We start from the raw sequence: 25,752 nt of genomic DNA on the forward strand, positions 1-25,752 counted from the left end.
GACTTTGTGACAAGTTTTGCATGTTTTCACTCGTACACTGATCAATTTTTAACATAAACTGAAACGGATGGCATCATAAGATTATGTCTTCAAAAAATTTGTATCTTTTTTATGAACGACTATATAAAGGGAAAACTCTGTCACAAAGTCACCCCACCCTGTGGGGTGACTTTATGACAACATTGTTTTTGGGTTACAAAGTATGGGAAAAAAATAATGTCACAATTTTGACCAATCAAAAAGTATATTTAATCAATGTACATGTGTTTGATGCTTTGGTAGAGCTACATCATTTTTACAAGTGATGAAAAAGGAGCTCCCTAATCTAGATTTTTCACCTCAAAGAACCCTCGCTTTCCTACCGGTCTTGGGGGATCGATAGTGTACAAAACTTCTTCTTTGGAGTACAGAATAGCATCTTCTTTAGTAGGCCACTTCCAGAACATCTTGGTCCTCTCCATAACGCTGACAATGTAGCCCTCTTGTTTTTCTTCAGTCACCCTTCCTGGAAAAAGTTTCCCTTCAAAGTTCACCACTACAAAATCATCCACTTTGAAAACGTTTTTTTCAGGAGCCATGCTGTCGATTCCCAAGACGTCTTTATCATTTGGAATCACTTTTGTGGGAGACATTTCAGATTCTGAATCCTCCAAACAGCTGAAAGATTCATCCAGCACGTCGGGGTCACTGGGATCTTCATCCGTCCAGTTCCTCTCTCTGCTGTTGTCTTCATCTGAAGAGCTTTCTTCAGTCATCTCACCTGCCAGTACAGCCTTTTCCTTGGATCCGCTGGGTCTGGAGGAAGTGCTGGCTTTTGTGTTCTTCCCTTTCGGCTGTTCCGCCCTACTGGCTTCGATTTCGGCACTGGAGATACTTCTGCCTGCTGGAACAGTGAGCCTTCTCCTTCTCTTGGGGGCCCGGCATCCTGTAACCTCTTCTCTCTTCTTCTGCAGTTCTTCTATGAAGATCTCACCAACCACTCCTGATAAGGACTGTAGGCTCTCTTCCAAGACGGCCTTCGGGAGTCTTTGGAGGACTTCCATTTTGTTAAGCGGAAAAATCCCAGTCTTCCTAAATCCTGACTGGAGATTTTTTATGATGTTCTCCTGCAGCTTGTCCATCATTTTCTTTAACAGACCAGGCAGTTCATCTTTTGGAACTGATGTGCACTGGCTACCAGATGTCGATTGCTTCCAATCTGACAAAATTTCACGCCAAATCAGTTTTAGAACTCTGAATATGGCAACATCTAGCGGTTGCAGTAGATGTGTCGCATTTGGTGGGAGTGCGATAAATTTTATCCCATACTTTTCGCAGAGTCGAATAACCTCTAGGTTAATATGCGAACTCAAATTATCGCCAATAAGAACTTTTTGGCCATCTTGTTGTTTCAGTATGGGGAGCATAAGATTGATGAACCAGTCCTCAAACACTTGGTGATCAAACCATCCAGATTTAGTACGATTGTAGCAGGCTCCTTCAGGTCCATTTTCGGTCCAGGTCGACCACATGTTCTCGGCCTTGTAATTTACGTATAGTGGAGCCAACTGTCCTGCGGCGTTCCCACAGACCATAATCGAAGTACACGCTTTGGAACAATTTTGTATCCACTCTGGATATTTTGCTCCTCTTCTGACCAACACTTTTTTGCTTCCGGGATCGTCCTGGACGTTCGTTTCGTCGTAATTCCAAATTTTTTCTGGCGAAATACCCTCTAACTCCTTCTCTAAATGCTCAAAATATGAGTCAATCACTTCTGTATCAGTCGCAGCTCTTGCATATGTGATATTTTTGGCGACACGTTCGGAGAGAACATACTTATGCCGCTTCATAAATGACATGGCCCACTCTCTCCCAGGAAAGTTTCCATTTCCAAACACGGGAACTTTTCTTCCGGTTCGATCTAGATATGATTTGACGACACAGCGCAAATCAAGTAATGTCATTGGGAAACCATAAGATGTCATTGCAATGGAATGAGCAACGAATGTATCCTCTTCTTCTTTTGTAAAAATAGGTTGACCCCCATGCTGTCTTTTAGGTTTGACTGTCTCTGAGTTTGAGGTGGTCGAACGTTTTATCTCTTTGGTTTTGTTCCACAATGTGTTTCGATGAATATTGAACCTAAAAGCAGAGAAAAAGAACGTATAAAACATATATACCAGTATGGTATAATTCAGAAAAAAATACCATACCTTTTAAAAGATGTTTAATAGAAAAAATGCCAAAAATATCAGAATTTTACGAAGGTAGGTTTAAAATTTGCATAAATGCTTCCTTTACAAATGCCAGAAGTTGCAAATTGGTGTAAAAACCCGTTTTATGACAGTAAAGTTTGTAACAAAATAAAGGAATGTAGATAACTTCCTGGTGTACATAGCTGTATTTTGCTCCCTATTCAAGCAGAAGAATTTGCTTAAAAACGCCAAACAGATGGTCATCTAAACGTCTATTTTAGCCTTACAGTATCCAATAAAACGTTTACTTCCTGTGTGACAGTGTATGAAAAATTAAAGAACTGCCACTAACTTTTCAGATGCTGCTCGCAGGGTCATTTTCTTTGTTAAAACCAATTTAACGGCTTTATCTAACGTCTCTGGAGAGTAATTTCTATAGGCTCTTGCACCCAACTTCCTTTTATAAGACCTCATCTTCTTTTCAGTGCTTGAAAGACAAGAAAACGTGATAAAATATAACCTAAAACCATGGTGGGGTGACTTTGTGACAAGTTGGGGTGTCACAAAGTCGCCACACAAAGTGCGTGCATTTCAGTTTTTGTCTCATATGTTCAACAAACATGGCTTGATTTAATCGATATTCTACAATAATTTGACCAACATATTAACAAACAAATGTACATACCTGTTTTAGTTGCGTCCTTAACATAAACGTTTTCACAATATAAAGTTTCCCTCGTTTTACGAAAACGTAAATAACAGCGTTTCTAAGCAACGGCGTCGGAAGGAACTATGCGTGTGCAGAAGCTTCACCCTGCTGCCGCTACGTGGCGTGGCATGTCTGACAAACGAAATGCGTGGTTCAGCTCTTTCCTGAGACGAGCGGTCGCGGCGCGAGATTTAAAATACGAAAACTCGATCCCTTGTCACAAAGTCACCCCACCAGTCACAAAGTCGCCCCATTTTACGGTAAATAAACATAATGGCAAAAATCATATCGACAAGTGACATAAGTGTACTCGCACTGCAGTTCAGCGAAACAAAAAAAAAAAATGTATAACCCATGAACATAAATAATGTTAGCAAAAAAAATGATTTTCACTATGTGACAAGAATTAGGATAGGAAAGGGAAGGATTGCATCATGGTTGTAGCACTTTAGATTGCACACAGCTGTTCTGAAAGTCCATATCTTTCCACAGAAGTACAACACCAAGTGACACAATTTGAAGTTCCTTTCCCATCAGAATTTACCAGTGTAGCCAAGACACTGAACTCTCGTAGTAACATTTCATGTTCTAATTTTGGCAGTACATTAGGTACACCAAACAGTGGGACCATAATAACGTCTTCATCGCCCACGGTGGTGGACAGCATGTCGTGTCAACACCACGCTCTTACAAGGTACACCAACGTAGAATTAGTGCAAAACCAAAGATAGTGCTCCATGATCACTAGGATAGACAGGACAATTGGATATTGCAGTGATTCAGGGTAGTTAGCTCATGAGGTGAAGGACATTAAGTCACATAATATTGACAATTACAGTCTTCATTAGTAGTTTGCGGCATTCATAGCCCAGTGATTGAACATTTCTGTACCAAGTATGTAGTATTACAGAAAAATGTTCATTAATTGTTTTACATAGAATCAGTAACCTTCTTTTCCTAGTTACAAAGCATTATTAAATAATCGCATTCTTTTTCAGTTACAAAGTATACCATAGTTAATTAATCATTGGTCATTCCAATAGTATTAATCACTAGCCTTCTCCTAATTACAAAGCATTATGAAGCAATCGCATTCTTTTCCAGTTACAAAGTATGGCATCGTTAATCAATTATTTGTTATTTCAATAGTAATAATCATTAGCCTTCTCCTAATTACAAAGCATTATGAAGCAATCGCATTCTTTTCCAGTTACAAAGTATGGCATCGTTAATTAATTATTTGTTATTCCAATAGTAATAATCATTAGCCTTCTCCTAATTACAAAGCATTATTAAACAATCACATTCTTTCCCAATTATAAAGCATAGTTAATCATTTGTCATTTCAATATAGTAAGAATCATATACTTTTCCAGTTACAAAGTATCAACATTGAAAACAAGAGCTAATTAATGGCATAATTAATAACATAATTCATTGAGTGACATTAATTATTGGCACTCAGTGTCCAGCAAGTATTAAATAGTACAACATTTTTTTTATTCATTATTATTCAGAACTCTCTTAATTCATTATAAAAAATCAGTTAATTACAGTCATATCATTAATAATCAGTAGTACTCAAAAATCTCTTAAGTCATTATTCGGGACTGGCAATACATTTTTTTTTGTTTTTTTTTTTTGTGCTAGCAAAGCATTGCTTTTGGTAATTATAAGAGAAAGCAAGAAGAGAAAAAAGGAAAAAAATTGGTACTGGGTTGTTCCTGTAAATCAAAAATGTGTAATGTCATTCGTCATGAGTCAGCTGTAGCAAGGTTATGTAACAAGGCAGTACATGTGATCACATTTATAAATGATAAACACAAATGGGTTAAAAAAAATGCAAGTACTAGAACAGGTATAATAAGTAACAGGTTTAGTATGTATCATGAAAAACTTCTCCTGGAAAAAATACAAAATGGATTATTGACCTGAAAGAAGAAACGCACACTATGCTGAAGAGTAGTGAACTTCGAATTAACAAGTAGTGAAATGTGTATAAACATGTGTTCCATAGCTGTCCTTTCCAAAACTTTCCAACATCCTACTATGCAATATAACACCTGCTGTCAAAACAAACTGCAACAAATACTTAAATAACTACGTAGTATAAATACATAACTTCAACATTATCCTCATCTGTAAAGAAAAAACTTCATTATCAATCACTTCATTATCCATATTATCATAACTTCATTATTATCATCACCTGTAAAGAAAGACTTCATTATTCATAATAGCATATTCTTCATCATTATTCATCAGTATTCATTATCATCTGCAAAAATATCACTTCATTACTCATTACACAACTATTCCTTATCTCTAGCATATTTCATCACTAAAACTAAAATGTGTAGTTCTGTCCGACAGCCTGCATCAATCACCTTGTATTCTGAAAGAAAAAATTAGTTAAGACTGCTATTCTACGATGAGTATAGTATATTCTTGTTAATGCTTGTTAATCCTGATCCATTTACTCTTCCTCATAAAGTTATTGCATCTTCTATCGTTTATTCCGTAGGTGAAATTCCCATTTCTGTTGAATTTATTTCTTACACGCATCATTTCTTTCTGAAATTGATGAACAGAGATTAACGTCTTGCATTTAAACCATATACCCACTAAATAATGACTGGTTTATGGTGACACAATTAACCATACAGCATAACATTACAGACAACGTAATATGTCAAAGACATTGACAGTGTTCAAAGCCAAAATGTACAGAGAATATCACAATGCAGCAGCAAAAAATGTAAAAGTCACGATGTTGAGATGTCATAAGGCCAAAAAAAAAAAAAATGTCAAAGTCGACTGGTGTGTGTTATATCTTAACTATTTCACAGTGCATATAGACAAAACTGGAATACAATCGTACATAAAAAAGTGGAAAATGTGCATGGTCTGATGTGTAACGACAAGAAAAGCGACCTGCTAACCTTACCTTGCCGGGCACTTGCCAAGAAAAAATACGATAATCATCAGTAATTAGTCAGGTGAATATAATTGCATTAGTAAATGGCATCATAGCATGTTACATCATAAAGTGATTTCATTCAATAAACGGTTTAATGTTTGAGATATGGTGATTGCCTTTCGATTTTCTGGTTCTCAAAGTTTCGACGTGTACAACATTGGGGTGAGGGATGCTGCGAATCCGATATGGACCTGCGTATAGAAGTTCAAATTTACTGCACTTACCTTTTAATTTGCTGGATAAATAGTGTGTACGTACTAATATTTTCTGTCCAACTTGAAAGTCGCGGCGTGTACAAACCTGTTTTTGCTGTCTTCTCCGGCGCTCTGCGGCACGTTTGATGTTGTGCAGCGCAATGTCAATTATTTCGTGGTGTCTCAGACGACGACAGGTAGGGAAGTTTATTAATTCTTTAATTTTGTTTGGTGGTTCAACGTTTTTCAGTATAACAGACGGAGATAGCATAGTGGATTCATTTGGAATGGAATTAATTACATCTTGGAATGAGAGTATCTGTGTATCCCAATCAATATGTATTTTGTGGCAGTATATTCGGCACAGCTTACCAATTTCTTTCATTAACCGTTCACAGGGGTTCGAAGAAGCGTAGTACTTGGATATATAGATCGGAGAAATGTTTCTGGCTCGTAACATGTGTGTCCATATGCTACTACGAAATTGAGATCCATTGTCAGAAATTACTTTCATCACATGCCCTACATGAAATAAAAAATGTTTTACAAATGCTTTCGAAACAGTTTTAGCAGTAGCTTTGCGTAACGGAGTGAAAGTAACAAATTTTGAAGTGAGCTCAACAGCGACAAAGATGTAGCAAAAACCTCTGTTAGTTCTCGGAATCGGACCAAAAATATCTACTGCGGCCATATGTCTTAATTTAACAGGTACAATGGGATATAGAGGAGGAATATGTGAAGTGGTGTCTGATTTAGCTTTCTGGCAAATTTTACAAGACGCTAAAACTCGTCGTATACGTTTCTCCATGTTGGTAAAATAACAGTTCTGTCTCAGTATAAGAAAACATTTTCGTGCTCCGTAATGTGCGTAACTTAAATGAGTGTACCAGATTAATTTGTTAACAAGTTCGTCAGGGATGCATAATAACCAATTGTTGCTGTCAGGATGAGAGCGGCGAAACAGAATGTCATTGCGTACAGTGTAATGGTTTCTAATCGTAACATTTTTCCTATCTTGCCAAAGGTGTTTAATTTCTTTCCCCACATTGTCTTTATTTTGTTCTTGTGCTAGGTCCTGTAATGACGATGAAATAAAATTTTCAAATGCTACTTGCTGAATGTACATGACACTGAAATTTGTTTTGCAGAAGTTGGTTGCTACGTCTTGCTGATTGTTGCCGAGAGAACGCGATAGTGCGTCTGCTATAACATTTTGCGTACCGGGAATGTGAACTATTGTAAAATTAAATTCCTGTAAATAAAGTTTCCATCTGCTTAATCTGTCGTGCGTGAATTTGGCCGAAAGTAAAAATTGTATCGCTCTGTGGTCTGTGTACACGGTGGTATGTCTGCCATAAAGAAAGTGCCTAAATCTCGTGAAAGCCCATACAACACATAATGTTTCCAATTCTGTAACGGAATAATTTCGTTCAGCAGGTGACAAAATGCGGCTTGCAAATGCGATGTTTTTAATTACTGTAGAACCATCTTCTTCAATTTCCTGGAAAATGTGTACGCCTAAAGCGGTGTTAGAACTGTCGGTGGCAATGGAAAAATTTCTGGTAAGATCTGGGTGCGATAAAAGTGGAGCATTCAACGAAGCATGTTTCAGGTTCACAAATTCAGAATGTGCTTGCTTATCCCAAGACCAAATAGTGTTTTTACCTGTCAGTTGACATAATCTAGGTGTGTCTAAAGCAGAATGATGAATAAATTTACGAAAAAAGTTAATTAAGCCCAAAAAACTGCGTAGTTGCTTTTTTGTCGTAGGAACAGTAATGTCACGTAGAGCTTGAAGTTTTTCCAGATCAGGTGCAATACCTTCCGCTGAAATTACGTGTCCAAGAAATTTTATAGAAGTTTTGCCAAAGTGCGATTTACTAAGATTAACTGTGAGTCCTTGTGCATGGAAAGTTTGTAACAGTTGTTCAAGAATCAGATTGTGATCAGACCAGTTAGCTTCTGCAATAAGAATGTCGTCTACATACGTCGTAATTCTGTCCTTAAGTTCTGTCGGAAGTATTGTGTTCAAACCGCGAATAAAAGCTGCAGAAGAAATAGTTAAGCCGATTGGTAATTTACAAAATTGATAACAGTCGCCGAAACAGAGAAAAGCTGTATATTTTCTGCAATTTGGATGAAGTTGAATTTGCCAAAATCCCGATTTCAAATCTAATGTAGAATAAATAGCTGTACCATGAAATTTCTGTAAAAGTTCCTCTAGTGTCTGTGGTCGATCTGTTTCATTAATAATAATGTCATTAATGTGACGTGAATCAAGTACGAGGCGAAGTGAGCCATCTTTTTTCTTAACAATATGTAGCGGGTTTATGTACGGACTAACTGCTGGTTCTATAATTCCTTGATCAAGCATATCCTGCAATTCTTTTTTAACTTGTTCTCTGTGAATATATGGAATGGGATAATGCTTTGCTTTAAATGTGTCGTGCTGTTTCACTTGAAATTCATACATAAAACCGGACATAGTACCAGGAATGTTGTCGAAAACTGGAGCTTGCTGTAAAAGAATTTCGTGTAAGTGCGTTCGTTCGTCGTCTGTAGTTGCACTGCTTTGTCTAACTTTATCGGAAATCATTTGCATTACGTCGTAGTCAGCTTCGTCTGGAGTATTATCGTTGTGTACGTACGTATCCGTGAACAATGTGGGACCACAGTCCATGTCACGTGTTGCGGAAATGACCTCTGTGCGGTTAATTGTTTGTTCTTCCGCAGATAAAGAGTGCTGAAATTCTAAAGCCAATTGTACATTTTCATCTTTTAACATTAAATAAGAATTTTGAAAATCGATGACTGCATCGTGTTGTACCAGAAAATTCGTACCTAAAATTATGTCTGTTGTCAATAAAGGAACAATCCAAAAATTAGAGTGGAAAGTATGACCTCCAATACAAAATGATAAATGCGTCTGTAATTTAACGTCTACTCCTTTACTCGATACTGCTCCTTTCACTTTTGTTTTGCCTAAAGGTAATGTCGGATAAGTATTCTCTTTGTTGCACTCGTTAAAAGTCTCCTCATTTATTACTGATATAGGTGATCCAGAATCAATTACTGCTGAGAATTTCGATGAACCAATTCTAATTTCGATGACAGGATGTGAAATAATTTTCTGAACAAATGGTCTTTCCTGCAAGAGAGTGTCTCTGATGTCATCAAAAGTAATTACATTTTCGTGAATAACATTTTGCTTGTCTGAAGTAGTGCTTGTATTATTGGAAGATGCGATCTGTACAGTATCTAGTCAGATTCTATCTGACGTGTTATTATTATTAGGAGGATTCTGTGGCATTTCTACTATTTGAACTGTTCTATTACTTCTTCCAGACGGGTTACGCTCTGGATGATACCTACTGTCGGGTTCATTCATGAGAATAGGTTCTTGTGTAAAATTTTGCTGTTGGTATGTCCGACTGTTGTTAGATGTACGCTGAAAATTGTTCTAATTATTTTTACGTCTGTCGTAATAGTCATTTCTATACGGTGTATTCCGATGGGAATTGAAATACTGCCTTCTTTGTACGTAGTTGTTTCCTTGCTGCCGTACGTTACTATTTGTTGTATCCGGGACTATACGTGCTCGCGGCGGAACACTAAAGCCTGGTTGACCTTGTGCATTACATTGTTGGTTACGTATGCTAACCGGTTGACTTTCATGCTGCTGCGGTGGAAAACTTCTATTGTTACCAAAATGTGCTTCCTGTTGCTGAAAATTTTGACGATATTGATAATCTGAATTTTGTCTGTGATTTAAGTTCTGGTAGTTGTCGTTCCTAAAGCGTCTGTTACTTTTCCTATTGAAATTACGTCCCTGATCATAATTACTGTAAGTTTGTTGACCTTGGTTATTATACGAAAAGTTTTTGTTTACAAATGAATAATCAGATTGCTGTACTTCTAAAAGCTGCAACAGATCCCTGAATGCTGAAATGTTTTCTTTTTGCTGACCAGTTAAAAGTGACACTCGTAATGACCGTGGTAATTTAGAGATGCATAATTGTATAAGTGCGGATTCACTGTACGGTTCACTTAGGTACTGGTTTTGTTGTACCATGTGCTCAAAAAATTGCGTTACACTGGAAAAATTTGAGTTTTCATAGTTTGGCAAACTAATTAGTTGGTCTTTAATTCCGCGCTGTGTCGTCTTCGACCAGTACGCTGACAGAAAAGCATTCTGAAATTCTTCTACTGAGTAGCATTGCCTCGCGATCGGTCTCATACGAGTTGCCGGTTCGCCTTCCAAAAAGCTGCATATAAATTCAAGTTTATGCGTAACAGGCCAAGTCGGTGGAAGAGCAAAGCTAAATTGTTGAATCCAATCCAGTGGGTGAATCTGCGTTCTATCGTTTTTAAAAACTTTAAACTTTCTCACTGACAGAAAATGTTTGTAATCAAAATTATCGTCTCTGTGTGATGGAACATGTTCAGGATCGTAAGAGAATCTATTGAACTGTGGTTGTTCGGATTCTAAGTCCCGTACTCTCTGTAGATTACCCAAATTATACGCGCTGCGTGAGTCTGACAAATGTTCATAAAGTGGTGTCTGTTGTATGTTATTATTAACTGAAATGTTTTTCATCTCTGTTACTTCTTGCTGTAAACTCGACAATTTTCTACGCAACGTGTTATTAGACGAATCGATCTCATTAATTGTCTGCTGTAAATTTTGAAATTCAGGTGTTTGGTTAAATGAAATCGGTGCAGTATCGTCTGATTTATTATCATTACTACTTTCAATAGCATCAATACGACTGGCTAATTCATCATATTTTTCAGTCAGTATTTTTGCCTGATCATCGGTTTTAGAATCGGACGCATTAATCTGTTTTTGCAACTTACGCGTAGTTTCGCTCAGTTTTTTAACATCAGCTTTGATGACATCGCAATCCTGTGTTAGTTCTAATTGTTCGAATCTGTCTGTCACTGTTTGAATATCTACTGTGTGTGTATCTGTTTTTGATTTAAGATTGGAAATTTCGTCACGTAATTCTGTGTTCGACTGTTTGATGGAATTAATTTCGTCGGACACTGAGGCAATATTGTTGTCTACGTATGTTTTCGCTTTCGCGAACATTTTACGTTTGTCTTCTTGTCTCTGAGCAGTGATTGTTTCCATGACTTGTCGTTTTACTTTGTTTTGATCTTGAATAAATTTGCGGAAACGCGTATCACTGTTTTGTATGTGGAGATTAAAGCGTTCGTCAATCTGAGTGTTCTGTTGGTCGAATTTCGCGTCGATCTTTTCATCCATTGTGCGCGAAAGTTCTGCTGTCATTGCTTTAAACTCGTCGCGTAATTGTGTAGCCTTTTCAGAGCATTGTTTAGCGACTCCGCTAATTTCGTCTCTGAGTGTTTCTGTTGCAGCTGTTTGCAATTCCCTTAATTCCTGAGCAACAGACTTAATTTCTTCGCTACTTTTTTTTGAACAAGCCTCAATTTCCACGCGCAACTGTTCCTTAGTGTCATGGCACTGCGCGGCAACGGCTCTAATTTGTTCACTAAGCTGTCTGGAATTGTCGTCTAATTTTTCATTTAACTGTCTGGAATTGTCGTCTAATTTTTCATTTAACTGTCTGGAATTGTCGTCTAATTTTTCATTTTGTTGTCTGACCTGTTCACTAAGTTGTCTGGAATTTTCATCAAGGTTCTCTAATTTTTCGCTCTGTTGTTTGACCTGTTCACTAAGTTGTTTGAGATTTTCGCTACTGTTGTCTTGTTTTTCAAGAATTGGTAGCAACAATGCCTTAAGTGGATCCGACACAAAATTAGCATTTCTATTCTCCGTGCTGTTTAATGGTGGATCTGAAATTGTCGCGCTTTGTGTGACCATTTGGTCATTCTGCAATTTACAAAAAGAATTATCATTCGGATGTACACTGTCAGACACTATTTCGGAATTGAATAGATCCGTCGTACTTCCAGTACACTGTTCATTTTCACTAGAAAAATTTGTCTGTACATTACTTGGATTTTTCAAACCAGTTGTGTTCCGCTGGGCAGCGCTCATTACTATAGACCGCTCCGCGTCATCAATTGTCGTCAAGTTAACAGACGAGACAATTGAGTTCGTTTGTTCATCATTAAGGTAAAAGTCATCACTAGTGGTTGGAACGCATTGATTGTCAGTGAACGCAGGATTGTCATCATTACACTGCGTGTCACAATTACTATCGGTCACGCTGTTTAAGTCGGTAATTTCGTTCATAATACCTCGCGATACACTATTCACAGTCTTTCGCGGCATTTTTACAATAGTCACAAATATTCACAAAACAAATAAGCACAATGCAAAAGCAACACATAAATACAACAGAGCAACGAATTGCCGTTGACCTGTAGAAAGAAAGTCACAAGATTAGTAAAAGCGTTGCGCCAAATCCTAATTATATCTAAGCAAATAAGAGCAGATATCTGACTGTTGTTCAAAAGACTCTCAACGAAATACGATCCTGGACTGGGTGTCGCCAAGTGTAACCTCCCCACAAAAATTTAAAATGAAAGGACAATATTTAATAAAAATGGGAGCCAAGTGTAACCTCCCGCAATGAAATGTACTGACAAAGGCAACAAAAAATGTGAAATTCGCAATCTGACTCTGGTGTAAGCTCCCACAAAAATAATGAAAAACAATTCAGTGCTAATGAAATCTCAGTGATAATGATAATTCAATTAAACCGAAATATCGGTCTTTGACCCTGTGCAAATCAGAATTAAATTCTTACCTCATTGTAACTGCTAGTCAAATTTCTGCTCTTATTCTTGCGCACAGCTTGGAGGAACTGCATTGCAAATAATAATATTCCTTTTTTTTTTGTAATTTAACTGAAACTTGTCTTTAAGGGAAGTGGAATGAAATCGTTAATTCAATTAAATTGTTAATTCAATTAAATAAATTTTTTTTTGTAAAATTGCTTTTGAAATCAAAATTATTATTGGGGCACTTGTTGGAAATTAATTACAATAAATAAACTTTACATTATCTGATGATTACCTTAATTAACAATATACCTCATTCAGCCTCTTGACCAGTATTGCCGACAGACTACATCACACAACCGCACTGCTACTACTGACCGACCGCTCTGCATGACGACTACTAGCGTACTGCACAACGGCTACTACTGTACTGCTCTACATGACGACTACAACTCAACTCGACGAGTACTGCCCAACTGCTTGCAACACTCGCGCGGTCAAGCGCAGACTAACCGCGAAAATAGGCTCTCTGGTCAAAGATTTTAACGTGCCTCACCATCGCTGCTATGTTACATACGTGTTTCAAGGTGCCAGCCAGCCAGCCAGCTAGCAAGCAGCAGTCCACCAGCCAGCAGCAGTCCAGCCGAGCAGCAGCAGTGGTCCAGCCAGCCAGCCAACCAGCAGCAGTGGTCCGGCCAGCCAGCAGTGGTCCAGCCAGCCAGCCAGCCAGGTAGCAGCGGTAGCGGTAGCAGCAGCAGCAGCAGCAGCAGCCCCAGCCCCAGCCCCAGCCCCGGCGCCAGCCCCCTCTGCGGCAGCAGCAGCAGCTGCGGCGTTCCTGCCAGCAGTCACCAGCGCCAGCAGCATGGGACTTTGGTCCTCGTCGTCATCTGTCGTCGTCCGTCGTCGTCCGTCCCCAGTTTTCCTCTCTCGTTTTCGTCCTGTACTGTCTTAGTTGCCACTTGTCGTCATGTCCGCCCCCACCACCACTACCACTATCACCACCACCGCAATAGTTTATACCTCCCCTTCCGCCGCCACCACCACCATTACATGGTGTGCCCAGTCGCCCCCCCCCCCCCCCTCTTTCCATCCCTCCTCTTCTAACACTCCCTTTGCCCTCACTCTTTGTTGCCCCCTCTCCAGCTTCTTCCTCCTGCTCCTCCACCTCTGATCCTTTCCCCCCACTCCCCCAGCCTGTCACTGCAGCTCCAGCTTCGCCATCACCATCATCAGTGTCCCTGTCGCCTTCACCATCGCCATCTCCGGCGCCGACTACTGCATCCACGCCGGGACCTGCCACTTCCCACCACCTCCCTGTAGCTCCCGTCCCGAGCCTCACTGCCATGATCACTCGGCTTAATCTGACGATCACGGAGGAGGAGGTGTTGGTGGAGCTCAAGACGCATCCCTCACTGGAGGTGCGGGCAGTCCGCCACATTTTTAACTCTGCCGGCCCCACCCGCCTTATGCGGGTTTTCTCAGAGGACGCCCCCTCCATTGACCGCCTGCTGAAGGAGGGTGCTGTCCTCTTCAACCAGAGATACAAGGTCGACCCCTCCCGTTCCCCTCCTTAATCCCTCCGCTGCCAGAGGTGCATGTGCTACAATGCACACACAACAGCTGAGTGCCACGAGGCCCCCACCTGACTGCACTGTAAGCAAGCGCACTTCCTTTGGCAGTCCCCTAACCTTCAGTCCCCTCCCTCCTGTAATACCTGCAATCTCCCGCATCCCACCTACTCTCAAAAATGTAAAGCCTGACCCCCTCTGACCACTCCTGAACTCACCATCCCTGTCCACCCTCTGGACACCCCCACCCCTCCTGGCGATTCCCTTTGTCCCCCCCCCACCCACCGCTGAGGACATCATCAGGTTCCTCACCATTGTTCTGCAAAATGTCCACCCTTTCCAGCGCCCTCACACACTCCAACAGATATCCCTTGCCGCCCATTCCGTCTTCCACCTAAAAATGTATGCCACCTACTCCCACAACCAAGCCCATTTCACCTTCTCTCATCTCGACACCCTCGTCTAAATCCATGTCATGGTGCGACAGCATCATAACCTATTCAACAACATCCATTCCCTTCCTGCCAACAAGAACCTCTTCATGAACACCCTTGCCACCCACCGCGTGGATGCCTTCCTTCTCAATGAAACCTTTCTTCAGCCCCACCACACCCTCCACACTTCGCCCTACCTCCTTCACCGCTCTGACAATCTCTTCCCGATAGCGCGTGGCAGAGTTGCCATTGGTCACTACCGCCAGATCCCAGTTCAGCTCCAACCTCTCCTTCCCGACGCCACTGAACACCTGATCCTTAGTCTCTTCTTCCCTGGCCTTACTATCACCTGCGCCACCATCTATGTCCGCCCTAACACCCCTATTCTTTTTGACTTCCTCTCCCACATTGACCGTACCTTCTCCTCCTACGTGATTGCTGCCTACCTCTACATCCATAGTCGTTCTGCCACCCAGTTACGGCAGTGGCATCGGTTCCTTTCCTCCCTCCAAGGCGACCTCATCCCCATTCCCCAGCACACCCACCCCGAATCCAACTCCACTCCTGATGTCGTCCTCTCCTCCTCTAACCTCCTTGGCCGCATGATGGTGGATGTCCTGGACCCCATTGGTAGTGACCATCTCCCTGTCCTCCTCACCATTTCAGATGGTCGTCGCCCCCACCCCGACCCCAAAGTACGTTCATGATTATTTCTGTGCTGACCGGAATGCCTACCGGGATACCCTATCCACCCAGGTCGATGGCCACCCCTTCACCTACTGCCACCCTGATGATTTTACCCATGCCGCCTCCTTTCTCCAGCAGACCTTGTCTGAAGCCATGGAGGCCCACGTCCCTTCTGTCGCCATCCACTTCCACCGTCCTACCTTACCCCCACAGGCCATCCTCCTCCTCCGTGAATCCCGCCATCTCTACCGTGCATTCCTCCGCAAGCGTGACCCGGACACACTACGACGCCACCAGCAACTCCAGAGACACATCCGTAACTTGCTCGCGGCTAAGAAACGCCGGGACTGGCGACAGACATGCACCCGTTTAAATGCTACCCTTCCTATCAACTCGTCCAAGTACTGGTCAGCCTTCCGCCGCCTTACCGGATCTAAACTCCCCCCCCTCCACCTATCCTCTCCTTCATGACAACCAACCCTTCCCTGAGAACCTTAGTAAGGCCAATCACTTTGCCTCCTACCTCTCCAATGTCTTTACCATCCCTGACGATCCCCAGTTCGATTACTCCCTCTTCCCAGATGTCCGCAATCGAACTGACACCTCTGTCTGTCCCCTCGCCCCTGGTTTCCAGTACTTGGACAACATTGCACACACAGAACTCAATGCCCTTAACACTACACAGGATCTCATCGCTACACTCCACACAAAACGCAACACCGCTCCTGGTCACAGTCGTGTCACCTATCGCCACCTCTGCGAAGCTCCTGCCTCTTTCCTCTCTACCCTGGCCAGGCTCTAAAATGTAGACCTGTCCACCAGCTACTACCCCAAACTGTGGAAAACCTCCCATATCCTGATGTTCCTTAAACCTGGTAAACCGGCATCTGCTGTCTCCTCCTACTGTCCCATCAGCCTTACCTCAGTCTTCAGCAAGGTCCTGGAATCCATCCTCACCCGACGCATCCACCAGCATCTCTGCCAGCACAGCCTCCTTCCCGTTACCCAGTGTGGCTTTCGGCTATCCTTCTCTTCCGATGACCTTCTCCTTCATCTCACTAATCTCCTCTCCGAACAGCTTAATTCCCGTCATTCTGCTATCTTCCTCTCCCTTGACCTTGAATGAGCCTATGACCGCATGTGGCATTCTGGTCTCCTCTTCAAGCTCCAAACCTTCGCCCTTCCTATTAACTACGTCCGCCTGATCGGCTCCTTTCTTTCCCAACGTCCTTCCTACGCCACCATCCACAACATGGATTCCTACACCTTTTTCACCTCCGCCGGTGTGCCCCAGGGTTCCGTCCTCTCCCCTCTTTTGTACCTCTTGTATATGGCGGACATATGCCGCCTTCACCCCCATCCACCTTCTCCAGTACACCGATGACACCGCCTTCCTTGTCCTTGCCCCCACCCTGCAGCTCTCCCAACACCTTCTCCAATCCCATCTTGACCGGTTCACGACTTGGTGCAACCAGTGGTTGCTTCAGGTCAATGCCTCCAAAACCCAGGCGATCATCATAGGCAAAACCACCCCTTCCTTCCGCTTCCTTGATTTCTACATCACCATCTATGGCCGTCCTATCACCCTCACCCCCACCCTCAAATACATTGGTGTCACCCTCGACCGTCGCCTCTCCTGGAGCCCCCACCTCTGGATGATCCAAGCCAAGGCACGCTCCCGCCTCTGTCTCCTCAAACTCCTTTCCGGCCGAACTTGGGGTCTCGACCCCTCCACCATCCTCCATACCTATAAATCCCTCATTCGCCCTATCTTTTGCTACGGCCACCCTGCCTGGATCTCCGCTCCCTCTACCTTTTACAAATCCCTTCAGATCCTAGAACGCCATGCTCTTCACGTCGCCTATCTCATCCGTCTCCCCTCCCCCACGCGCATCCTATACGACCTAATTCCCTTCCCCCACCTCCTCCTTTTCCTTGAACGGATACGGATCCTCTACACCTCCCGCAAACTCGATCCTCCTCACCTGCTGGTCTCTCCCATTCTCTCCCGCCCCCGTCCGCTGCCGCGCCTGTACTTCCATGTCCCACCTGCTCTCCATCTCTCCACACCCTCTCCCAAGGTGGCTTCCGCCAGCTCCCCCTCCCTGATGATGCCCTCCTCCCCTCTATCTACCCCTCCTACCAACTTTGATCCTCCCTCCCTCTTCCTGTGTTTGTTCCTTTGGGCACCCTCTCTCCCTTCTCTACCCCTTCCCTCCCTCCTTCCTTTCTCCCCACTCCTCCCCCAGGCTTCCCCTATCCCCACCCCTCCACTCCTCCTCTCCTCTCCTCTGCCGTTGGCATCTTTGCTCTCCCCTCTCCCTCCCCCTCACCCTTCTTCCCCTCTTAGCAGGTCCCCGGACTCGCTCACGTTACAAGACATTCGCGCGCCGGAGATCATCGCCATACATTTCTCGTGTGTGCCGTCGTGTTTTGTGTTTATTGTTCACCGTCACGCTCCATCGTTCACATGTACCACTGAAATCATCAGTGTTTGTGCGTCGTGTCAACAGTTTGTAGTGTGGATTATCGTCGAGTGTGAATGGCTTCATGTTTTTTATGTTACTGTGTCTACTGTTTTTTACCCGCCAATTATTCAAACTCTCATGTGTCTTCTATATGTTTTATCATTGTTAATTCTGAGGCTGAAGAGCGGCGTAAGGTGCTGCTGCAAGCCTACCTGTTGTTGTACGGGTATCAAAATCACAATAAAGGGAAAAAAACACAATGGAATGTCATCGACTTGAAGTTATGTTTTAAAGAGGAAAACAGAACACTGGTGAAAGAACAACCTTGCAATCGATTTTGCGTCAAAATTTGACCAATAATTTTGATAGTGCGCAGGTCTGACCATCTGTGACGTACATTTTAAACATTAGCATGTTGCAGTACCCCGTTCCAGTGTATCCTCTTAATGGTAAAGGATGAAACACGAACATAGCAAATTGATTAAACAATTATTTTAATAACAAGGTAATAATTTTCCATTTGCAAATCCGTAGCGTTGAAGAATGGTGTAGCTCTTGAGTCTATACTCCACATTAATATTGTCAGCTTTACAATTCAAGGGAAGTGTTCCCTTAGTGGTTTCTCTAACCATTTTTCAAAAGATGGTGATCTGGAGTGACGTCCACCCAGCCACTCAAGACATTAGCAACGAAAATCATCCAATATTGGACATAGCTTTTGTGCATATAAGGTGGTACTCTGAATGATGTGCTCAGTGGTTTCCCTTGCATTGGGAAATTACACAGATGATAAAATTGTAACTTGAAGATGTCTGTACGTAGGAGATATTTAAGAAAACTGAATATAAGGGTGTTTTTTCTAACAGCTGTCGAAGCGGAAAAATTTTTTTAGTTGGGTGTATTTCTGTACATGCACCATGCAAAAACTAATGCACGGAATTGGACGCGATAATCAGTTACATTTATGCAGATCTAACTTAAAATGTGATACAGCTTTCATTTTGACACCCCAGGTAGAACCAAAGTTATCATAGTTTTGCCGTAAAAGCATTTGGTGTTGCATACCTTAGGACATTGTCGCTTGCTGTAAACAATAAAATGTGGCGGCAGGACGGCAAAGGTTTGTGAGTTGCCACCCATGCCGGCGTCTTTTATGCGTGGACGCAGTCATGGGTAAAAGCTAGTCGAAGTATAAATATGTACAAAACAAAGATGTCTCTGGCACCAGTTCAGACTAATAAAGCACTATGTTTGTCAGGAAGTGGCGGAAAAAAAAGAGTGGCACTGGCTCTCTTTAATGGCTATTGAACAAAACTTCGCATGCAACTGTCACCATTTAGTAAATTTTTAGCAAAAAGTGTTTATTAGTGTCTTGTTTTCATTCATTCTTATTTCTGCGATAACAGAAACAAGTCCGGGCTTATCTCAGACAGTTCCTCCCTTTGATCAGCCTTGGATGCGGTCAATGCGAAGATAAATCCGGAGAAAGCCAGACTTGTGACAACTCTAAACCAGTAGGCAATCTTTTTCCACCTGGTTTTATCGTCATTCCAGAAACGGTAGACTCTTTAGTTCCATGTTCTTCATTCATTGACAAGGTTTTGTGACCTGAAAACTATTACAGAATGAAAACTAATCTACTGTAATTTTGTATGATTTTAGAAAACACGTCTTCTCACGACATCCAGCAGTATTCCTTGTCTATAAAATGACCTGTCTGCCAAATCATGATCCCCGTAAAACAAACTTTTCTCATCTCGTGCCCCTACTATGCACGTCGCTTCTTTTAACGGGAGCTGGAGGTGCCTGTGGTGCCCATGTTAAAATCACTAAGTTTGAGGAACATTTATGAATAAACTACCAAATAGAAAAATTTGAATTTTTTTTTTTACATATAGAGTGGTTTAGTATTGCAGTTATGACAGAGGGATTTTGGAGTATCTTTTCTAGTTTCCTTCCAATTATTTTTTTTATTAATGACCCAAATTTGTTTTTACAAATAATTGCTTTATAATTAAACTGAAATGAAACTACAGAACATATTGCCAAATGGCTTTGTTACAATGTCAGTTTGACCACTAGGAGTGCTGTATAAAAATTTCATCTCTCTAGCTTGAGTGGATTTTGAGAAAATGTTCCTTATATTCAAAAAATTCTAATTTACGGGAAATGGCTATCAAAGTTTCTCAATACATTCCTGCACTATAGGATGGATTATCAGGGTCTTCTTCTTCATCCTCCAAAAGCTTCCTCTTCTGTCTTCTTTTCTGGCCTGTTGTTCCATCATACTTCATATGCCTTTCTCTTCTTTCTGCTCCTCTTATCCTTTCTCTGTCAATATTTCTTAGTGCTCATACAGTGTTCACCCCAGCTGTAAATCCTAATGCCTTCAGAACTTCACACTTCACACTGTTCTTTTGGTTGTAGGTTGCTATTTCATCATAAATGCCAAAGTGCAGTGTTTTTATGCTTACAAACACCCTTTTAGGAATCACTTTCCAAATCAAATTGTTTACGCTCTCATTAGGATTCTGCGTCTTTCCGTGTACACATTTGTGTAACAATTCTGGCTGTGCTAAGTCATGAAAAATTGGTTTTATTGCATTTATCACAGCTGCTGGCAAACCATGTTTGTGATCATAGTCCTTTTTTGCATTATATTTGCACCAGGTATCTTTTGGGCACAGGCTGTGTTGAGGGTATTCATTGGAAAAGGCAGTATGAAGGAACAATGCCCACACTGCTTTTCGCATGTCACTAACATTACTAGTATTTTGCCTTATAGCATACCCATAGTATCTCTGTAGACGTTCAATCACCTCATCAGTAAGCCTGCCTCTCCCTCCTATTGTCTTTCCATCACTGAGCTTACTTGAACCCAAAGTTTGTTTGAGCCTTCAAAGCTATGCACCCATACGCTTTTGCACATGCCCAATGCATTCCAACTTTTCAACTACAAATTCATTTCCATATGGTTTCAGTTCCTCTATAGTCTTGAAACCTTTGGAGCCACCATCCCCAAGGTAGTATTTGTACCTAACGTTGTATCTAGGAACTGAACGTTCAAAAATTTGTTTCACTCCATCCACTTCCATTGCTTCACTTGATCCACTAAAATTTGCCTCACAGGTTCCACTGTGCTCTCCTTTGATTTTATTTTTGCACCTACAATGTTTTGATAATATTGCAACATCTATCACTTTTGCACTATCACCACAAGTAGCAGTTACAACCCCATTCAGGGATTTATGACCCCTCTTTTGCCAGGAACCATCTAATGCCACTACCAAATCCCTAGAACCACCATTCATTTCTACAGATTCCTCCACTGCTTACCTTTTCCAATGGATCGAAGACCATACACAAGTCGAACATTCACATCAAACACTCTAGATCGTCCATTTTCACCAAAGAGACTGCCACGTGAATTGTAGAAAGTCACTTGATACTTGCAACGTGCACAGATTATCTTCATCTCACAAGCTAAACTAAAGTGCTTTTTTATCTCTAGTACCACTCCTACACTTGAACACATTTTGCACAGAACACTTTCTTTCAGCACAGAAGATAATAATCCAATATTCAGTACTTCGTTAATATCATCACTGTCACTAACATATTCACGAAATCTGTCACTTCTACCAGTCAGCTTCTTGCTAGAAGATGTCACAGGGCTACGGCCGGCCATGTGTTGCTTAGCAAAAGAATGCACTGTTTCAGTAATTGTAGTATCGCAAATTGGTATTAGTGTTAATTTTCTTTTCCCTACGTTCTTCCTCTTCTTATATACACGGTTACTAAAACGTGGCATCGTAACCAGAACAACGCTTTACACAAGAAGTATAATACTACCAACAACAGGCGCAACACTGAACTAATTCGAAACGGTAAACAGCAAAGAGACGATGTTCCGTGCTCTTAGCGCTTCATTTGTCACAGAAAACAATGTAGCCAACCCTTGCACACTCGCTGTATGCGTAACGTAAGGCGCTGTATGCGCTGTAACATAAGGCCTAGAAAATCCCAAGCAGTTCGCCAGGTAGTCACGAGACGGTGTTAGATGCATTTAGCGGCCGCCCATTTCCTCTGCAGGCGTGGGGGAAAATGGTAATAACTCCACTTCTAGGGCGAGTAGAAAAATAATTCAAAGTTTACATTAAAGAGGAATGTTCCAATTAATTTTCGGTAGCAAAAAAAAAATCGTAATTTTTTGGATTTGACCACCTCCTGCTCCCCTTAAAAGTAGAAACAGCGGCGACAGCAAGTGCCGATCTGCAGATACCGTTGGCATGTTGTATAGCTTTATATAGTATTACTAACGCACAGACTGCACGTGTGTGTCGTCTTTCGTCTCTTTTTGAAAGGAGGACGACCATATGTGATTTCTAAAATGAAAATATGCGTATACATAGTCTGTCTATTGAAAACTCACATAGCCATAGTAGCTAGGGTGTCGTTGAAAAATTCTTCGAACACAGTAAATATGACTGTTTTGTAACGATACCTAGTTGTTTTGTTGTAGTAAGATGGGTTTACCTTCCGCACCACAATAGAACGCTTATTGGATACATACACCAACGTAACAGATTATTTTTTAAAAATTGGGCCCACTTGTTTTGTGGCTATAACGTCCCACTGCTCAATATGTTAACGTAGCGTACCGTCACGTTATTGTAGTATACGATTATGTAGATCGATTATGTTGAGCTTTGAAAACATTTGCACACGCATACATCGCTTTCTACCTATTTACTGTCAATTTACAGACCGTTTTTGTTACAATAATTGAAAAATCTTTTTAATGGCCCTGAAAGATTCTCTTCTTTTTAATCTTCCAGAAAGTGAGAGACCGTTTCGTATACTCCTTCGCTATCATCTCGAGCGATTACTGATGATATTAAAGCTTCAGAATAGTCTTCATTATCACTTACCATTTGGAAAGTTGTTTATGATGTCTGCAACGAAACTGAAACGTATAAATAGAAGCACAAAGAAAAGCCCACGCATTCCATACATAGCCGAAAATAATGATTTTACTCAGTCATGTATTTACCAGCTCTCGCTACTTTATATTCAATCGTTTCAATTTGATCGTCTGTCCATTCAAATCCAGGAACTGCCGCACTGCAGCTCGTGGGTAGGCTCTGAGCACTATTGGACTTAACTTCTGAGGTCATCAGTCCCCTAGAACTTAGAACTACGTAAACCTAACTAACCTAAGGACATCACACACATCCATGCCCGAGGCAGGATTCGGCCCTTCGACCGTTGCGGTCGCGCGGTTCCAGACTGTAGCGCCTAGAACCGCTCGGCCACCCCGGCCGGCAACTCGTGGGTAGCCGGTAAGTCGGGGTTACATATGTACTTCGCGCTTAGGCTTAAAATGGCTGCAGTGTTGCAGAGCAGGTGACGAACAACCAGTGCACACGAGTATAGTCAAGTCCTACCTGCATACTTTCACTATATGGCCCACATTCTCAAGCTAGGTCGTTTGTGGGAGCCGACATTTTACCAGCATGCTTCCCTTATTAAATACGAAACATGAAGCCAAGTGGGTGATGTTTTGTTGAGAGCACTAATTACGAATAATTTAAAGATGTGCCTAAGTTTGTATTGATGGGTAGACAACAGCTGAGAGCTCACTCTCAACTCGTTTTCTTCTTCTTCGTGCATAGTTTTTATGAGCAGAGATTCGATAGATCTCGATAGGCGGGAAACTGTAGTAGTCTAAACCCTTGGAAGGCGACTGTCGGTTTTGCCCAACCCTCGTATAGTGGTAGTGAGCAGACTCTCGCTTCTGCTTACACTGGACGTATCATTCGCAAAAGCTCTAGGGTGAAAAACTCATATATGTAGCTTAGCATTTGCGCAGTCAACTGGCAGTAGCTTCAATAGAAAATGGATGTAAATTATTTACGATACTTACGCGTTTACGCAATCCGATTACATAATAGTATTTCATTTTATTTTCACTTCTAGACAGATCGAGCTAACCACCATGAGCACCCGACAGAGGGATGGATACTGGACGCAAAGCGTAAAGCAAGAGATGAAAAGGAGAGAAAGACACATGCCGTTATACCTAAAGCACGTAAACTGTTTGAGTTTTTTAATGTTCAGAATGATTTTGCCGAATATACAGAAAATGAAGTACAAAATACAAAAGTTGTAACTGGTTCTAAGGATGATAGTTACACTACAGAAGTTTCATCAGAATATATAGAGCGTCTGCCATGTAAGCAGGAGATCCGGGTTCGAGCCCCGGTCAGTGCGCACATTTTCAGCTGTCCGTATCGAGGTATGTCAACAACACCAGTCGGCAGCTGAGGGTTTCAATTAATTATCATTTATTCTAGAGAAGCTGCCCGGCCATCAATGGTATCTGTTCTTTCGAGAACAGCTACTATCTTCATATATAATTCTCCTAAAGCTTACTATCTTTTTTAACAGAGAATGGCATTAATATCAAAGATTGTCGGCGGCAAAGCTATGATAATGACAGTAACATGAGTGGCAGGTGCACTGGCTTAGAAGCACGAATTAAAGATTTAAATAAGTATGCTGAATATATTCCCTGTTTTTCACTTTCGCTAAATTTGGTCGCCAAGTATGCTGCAGAATGTTGTACAGAAGCATCCATTTTGTTTGATTCCCTTAAAAGCCTCTATATTTTTTTTTCCCGCTTCTACCTATCGATGGCGCCTTGTTTTGAAAGCAATGAAAAATGATAGTACTAAAATTCCGATTTTGAAAAGGTTTTTTATTTATTTTATTTATTTATTTATTGATTTATTTAACCTGGCAAGATTAGGGCCATCAGGCCCTCTCTTACATCTAACCAGGCATTGTACTTATTTTACATTCATACGTTTTAGTAGGCATGTTAAACTACATCTAGTACAAAAAGCGAAATAAACAATTAGAAATACATACATATAGAGTTTATATTCGTAGATCTTAGGTACTGTTATAATTAGACATTATTGAAGAGACAAATTTTAGATAGAAGTGCTGGCAGCAGGGAGTGTGAGGGAGACTCATGGTGAAGGGAGGAGAAGAATAGAGAGACATGATGAAACATAATTAAGGAAATATAAAGGAAAGGAAGATTGCGTGGCTAATAGAGATAGATGAAGAGGAAGGCATCTCAGGAGCAAGATAGGAGACGCTATCTTTGCTATTTGACGGATGAGAGGATTGGCCTGGTACATTAATTTTGTGGAGAACTTTATGAAGATGATAGTAGGAAATGCTTCAACTTCTTCTTAAAAGCAGCAGGAGATTGAATTTTGCGCAAGGTAAGGGGCAGTTTGTTCCAGAGGCGGACAGCGGCAACTGAGAAGGAGGTTAGCAGACAGTAAGTGGTCGGCCAGAGCTGATGCTACGGAGGCGCTTTCATTTGGTTTTCGTATGATCAAACAAGTTTTCAGTGACATTTCTACTAATAGATCAAAAGGTAGAGTGCCGCAGTCAGGCTTACCGACTGGTTTTGAATATGGGTAAGTTGGAAACATGAGTAGTATGTGTCGCATGGAACAGTATCCTAGATCGCTTGTAAGAGACAAGCGTTTCACTGGAGTCGTCTGTTCAAGATCTGAGCACCGGATATGCACTTTATAAATCCTTACATGAATATATCTAAGCAGTGAGATTCACATTTTCAGAAACTGAGGCAAAAGCCGAAACCCTGACTAGCTGTAAAGAATATCAGCAACAAACTTCAAGACGACACAAGTAAAATATAAAGTACGACCATTTTATTAGGTCAACTGCACTTGATGGAGTTGTAGAAATTCAAACACCTGGAGAACATTTTGAATG

The 25,752-nt window shown here is 41.5% G+C and overlaps 1 protein-coding gene across 1 annotated transcript; it reads right to left on the minus strand.

Annotated features, from left to right (window-relative positions):
• Positions 1-320: 320 nt before the first annotated feature.
• On the minus strand, positions 321-3,076 carry LOC126176071 (uncharacterized). The gene is made up of 3 exons (XM_049923205.1): positions 2,863-3,076; positions 2,530-2,664; positions 321-2,124 (listed from the first exon to the last, which is right to left on the minus strand). Exons 2-3 carry the CDS (start codon positions 2,649-2,651, stop codon positions 321-323), a joined length of 1,926 nt encoding a protein of 641 aa, XP_049779162.1. The 5' UTR covers positions 2,652-2,664; positions 2,863-3,076.
• Positions 3,077-25,752: the final 22,676 nt, after the last annotated feature.

This window comes from Schistocerca cancellata, chromosome 3 (genome assembly GCF_023864275.1).
Source record: "Schistocerca cancellata isolate TAMUIC-IGC-003103 chromosome 3, iqSchCanc2.1, whole genome shotgun sequence".
Classification (NCBI taxonomy): Eukaryota; Metazoa; Arthropoda; class Insecta; order Orthoptera; family Acrididae; genus Schistocerca; species Schistocerca cancellata.

Coding starts and splice junctions, on each gene's coding strand:
- LOC126176071 (XM_049923205.1), bottom strand. CDS start 2,651: ATGAGGTCTTATAAAAGGAAGTTGGGTGCAAGAGCCTATAGAAATTAC. Junction 2,125..2,529: donor CTGCGAGCAGCATCTGAAAA/GTTAGTGGCAGT, acceptor CTCTGCTTTTAG/GTTCAATATTCATCGAAACA.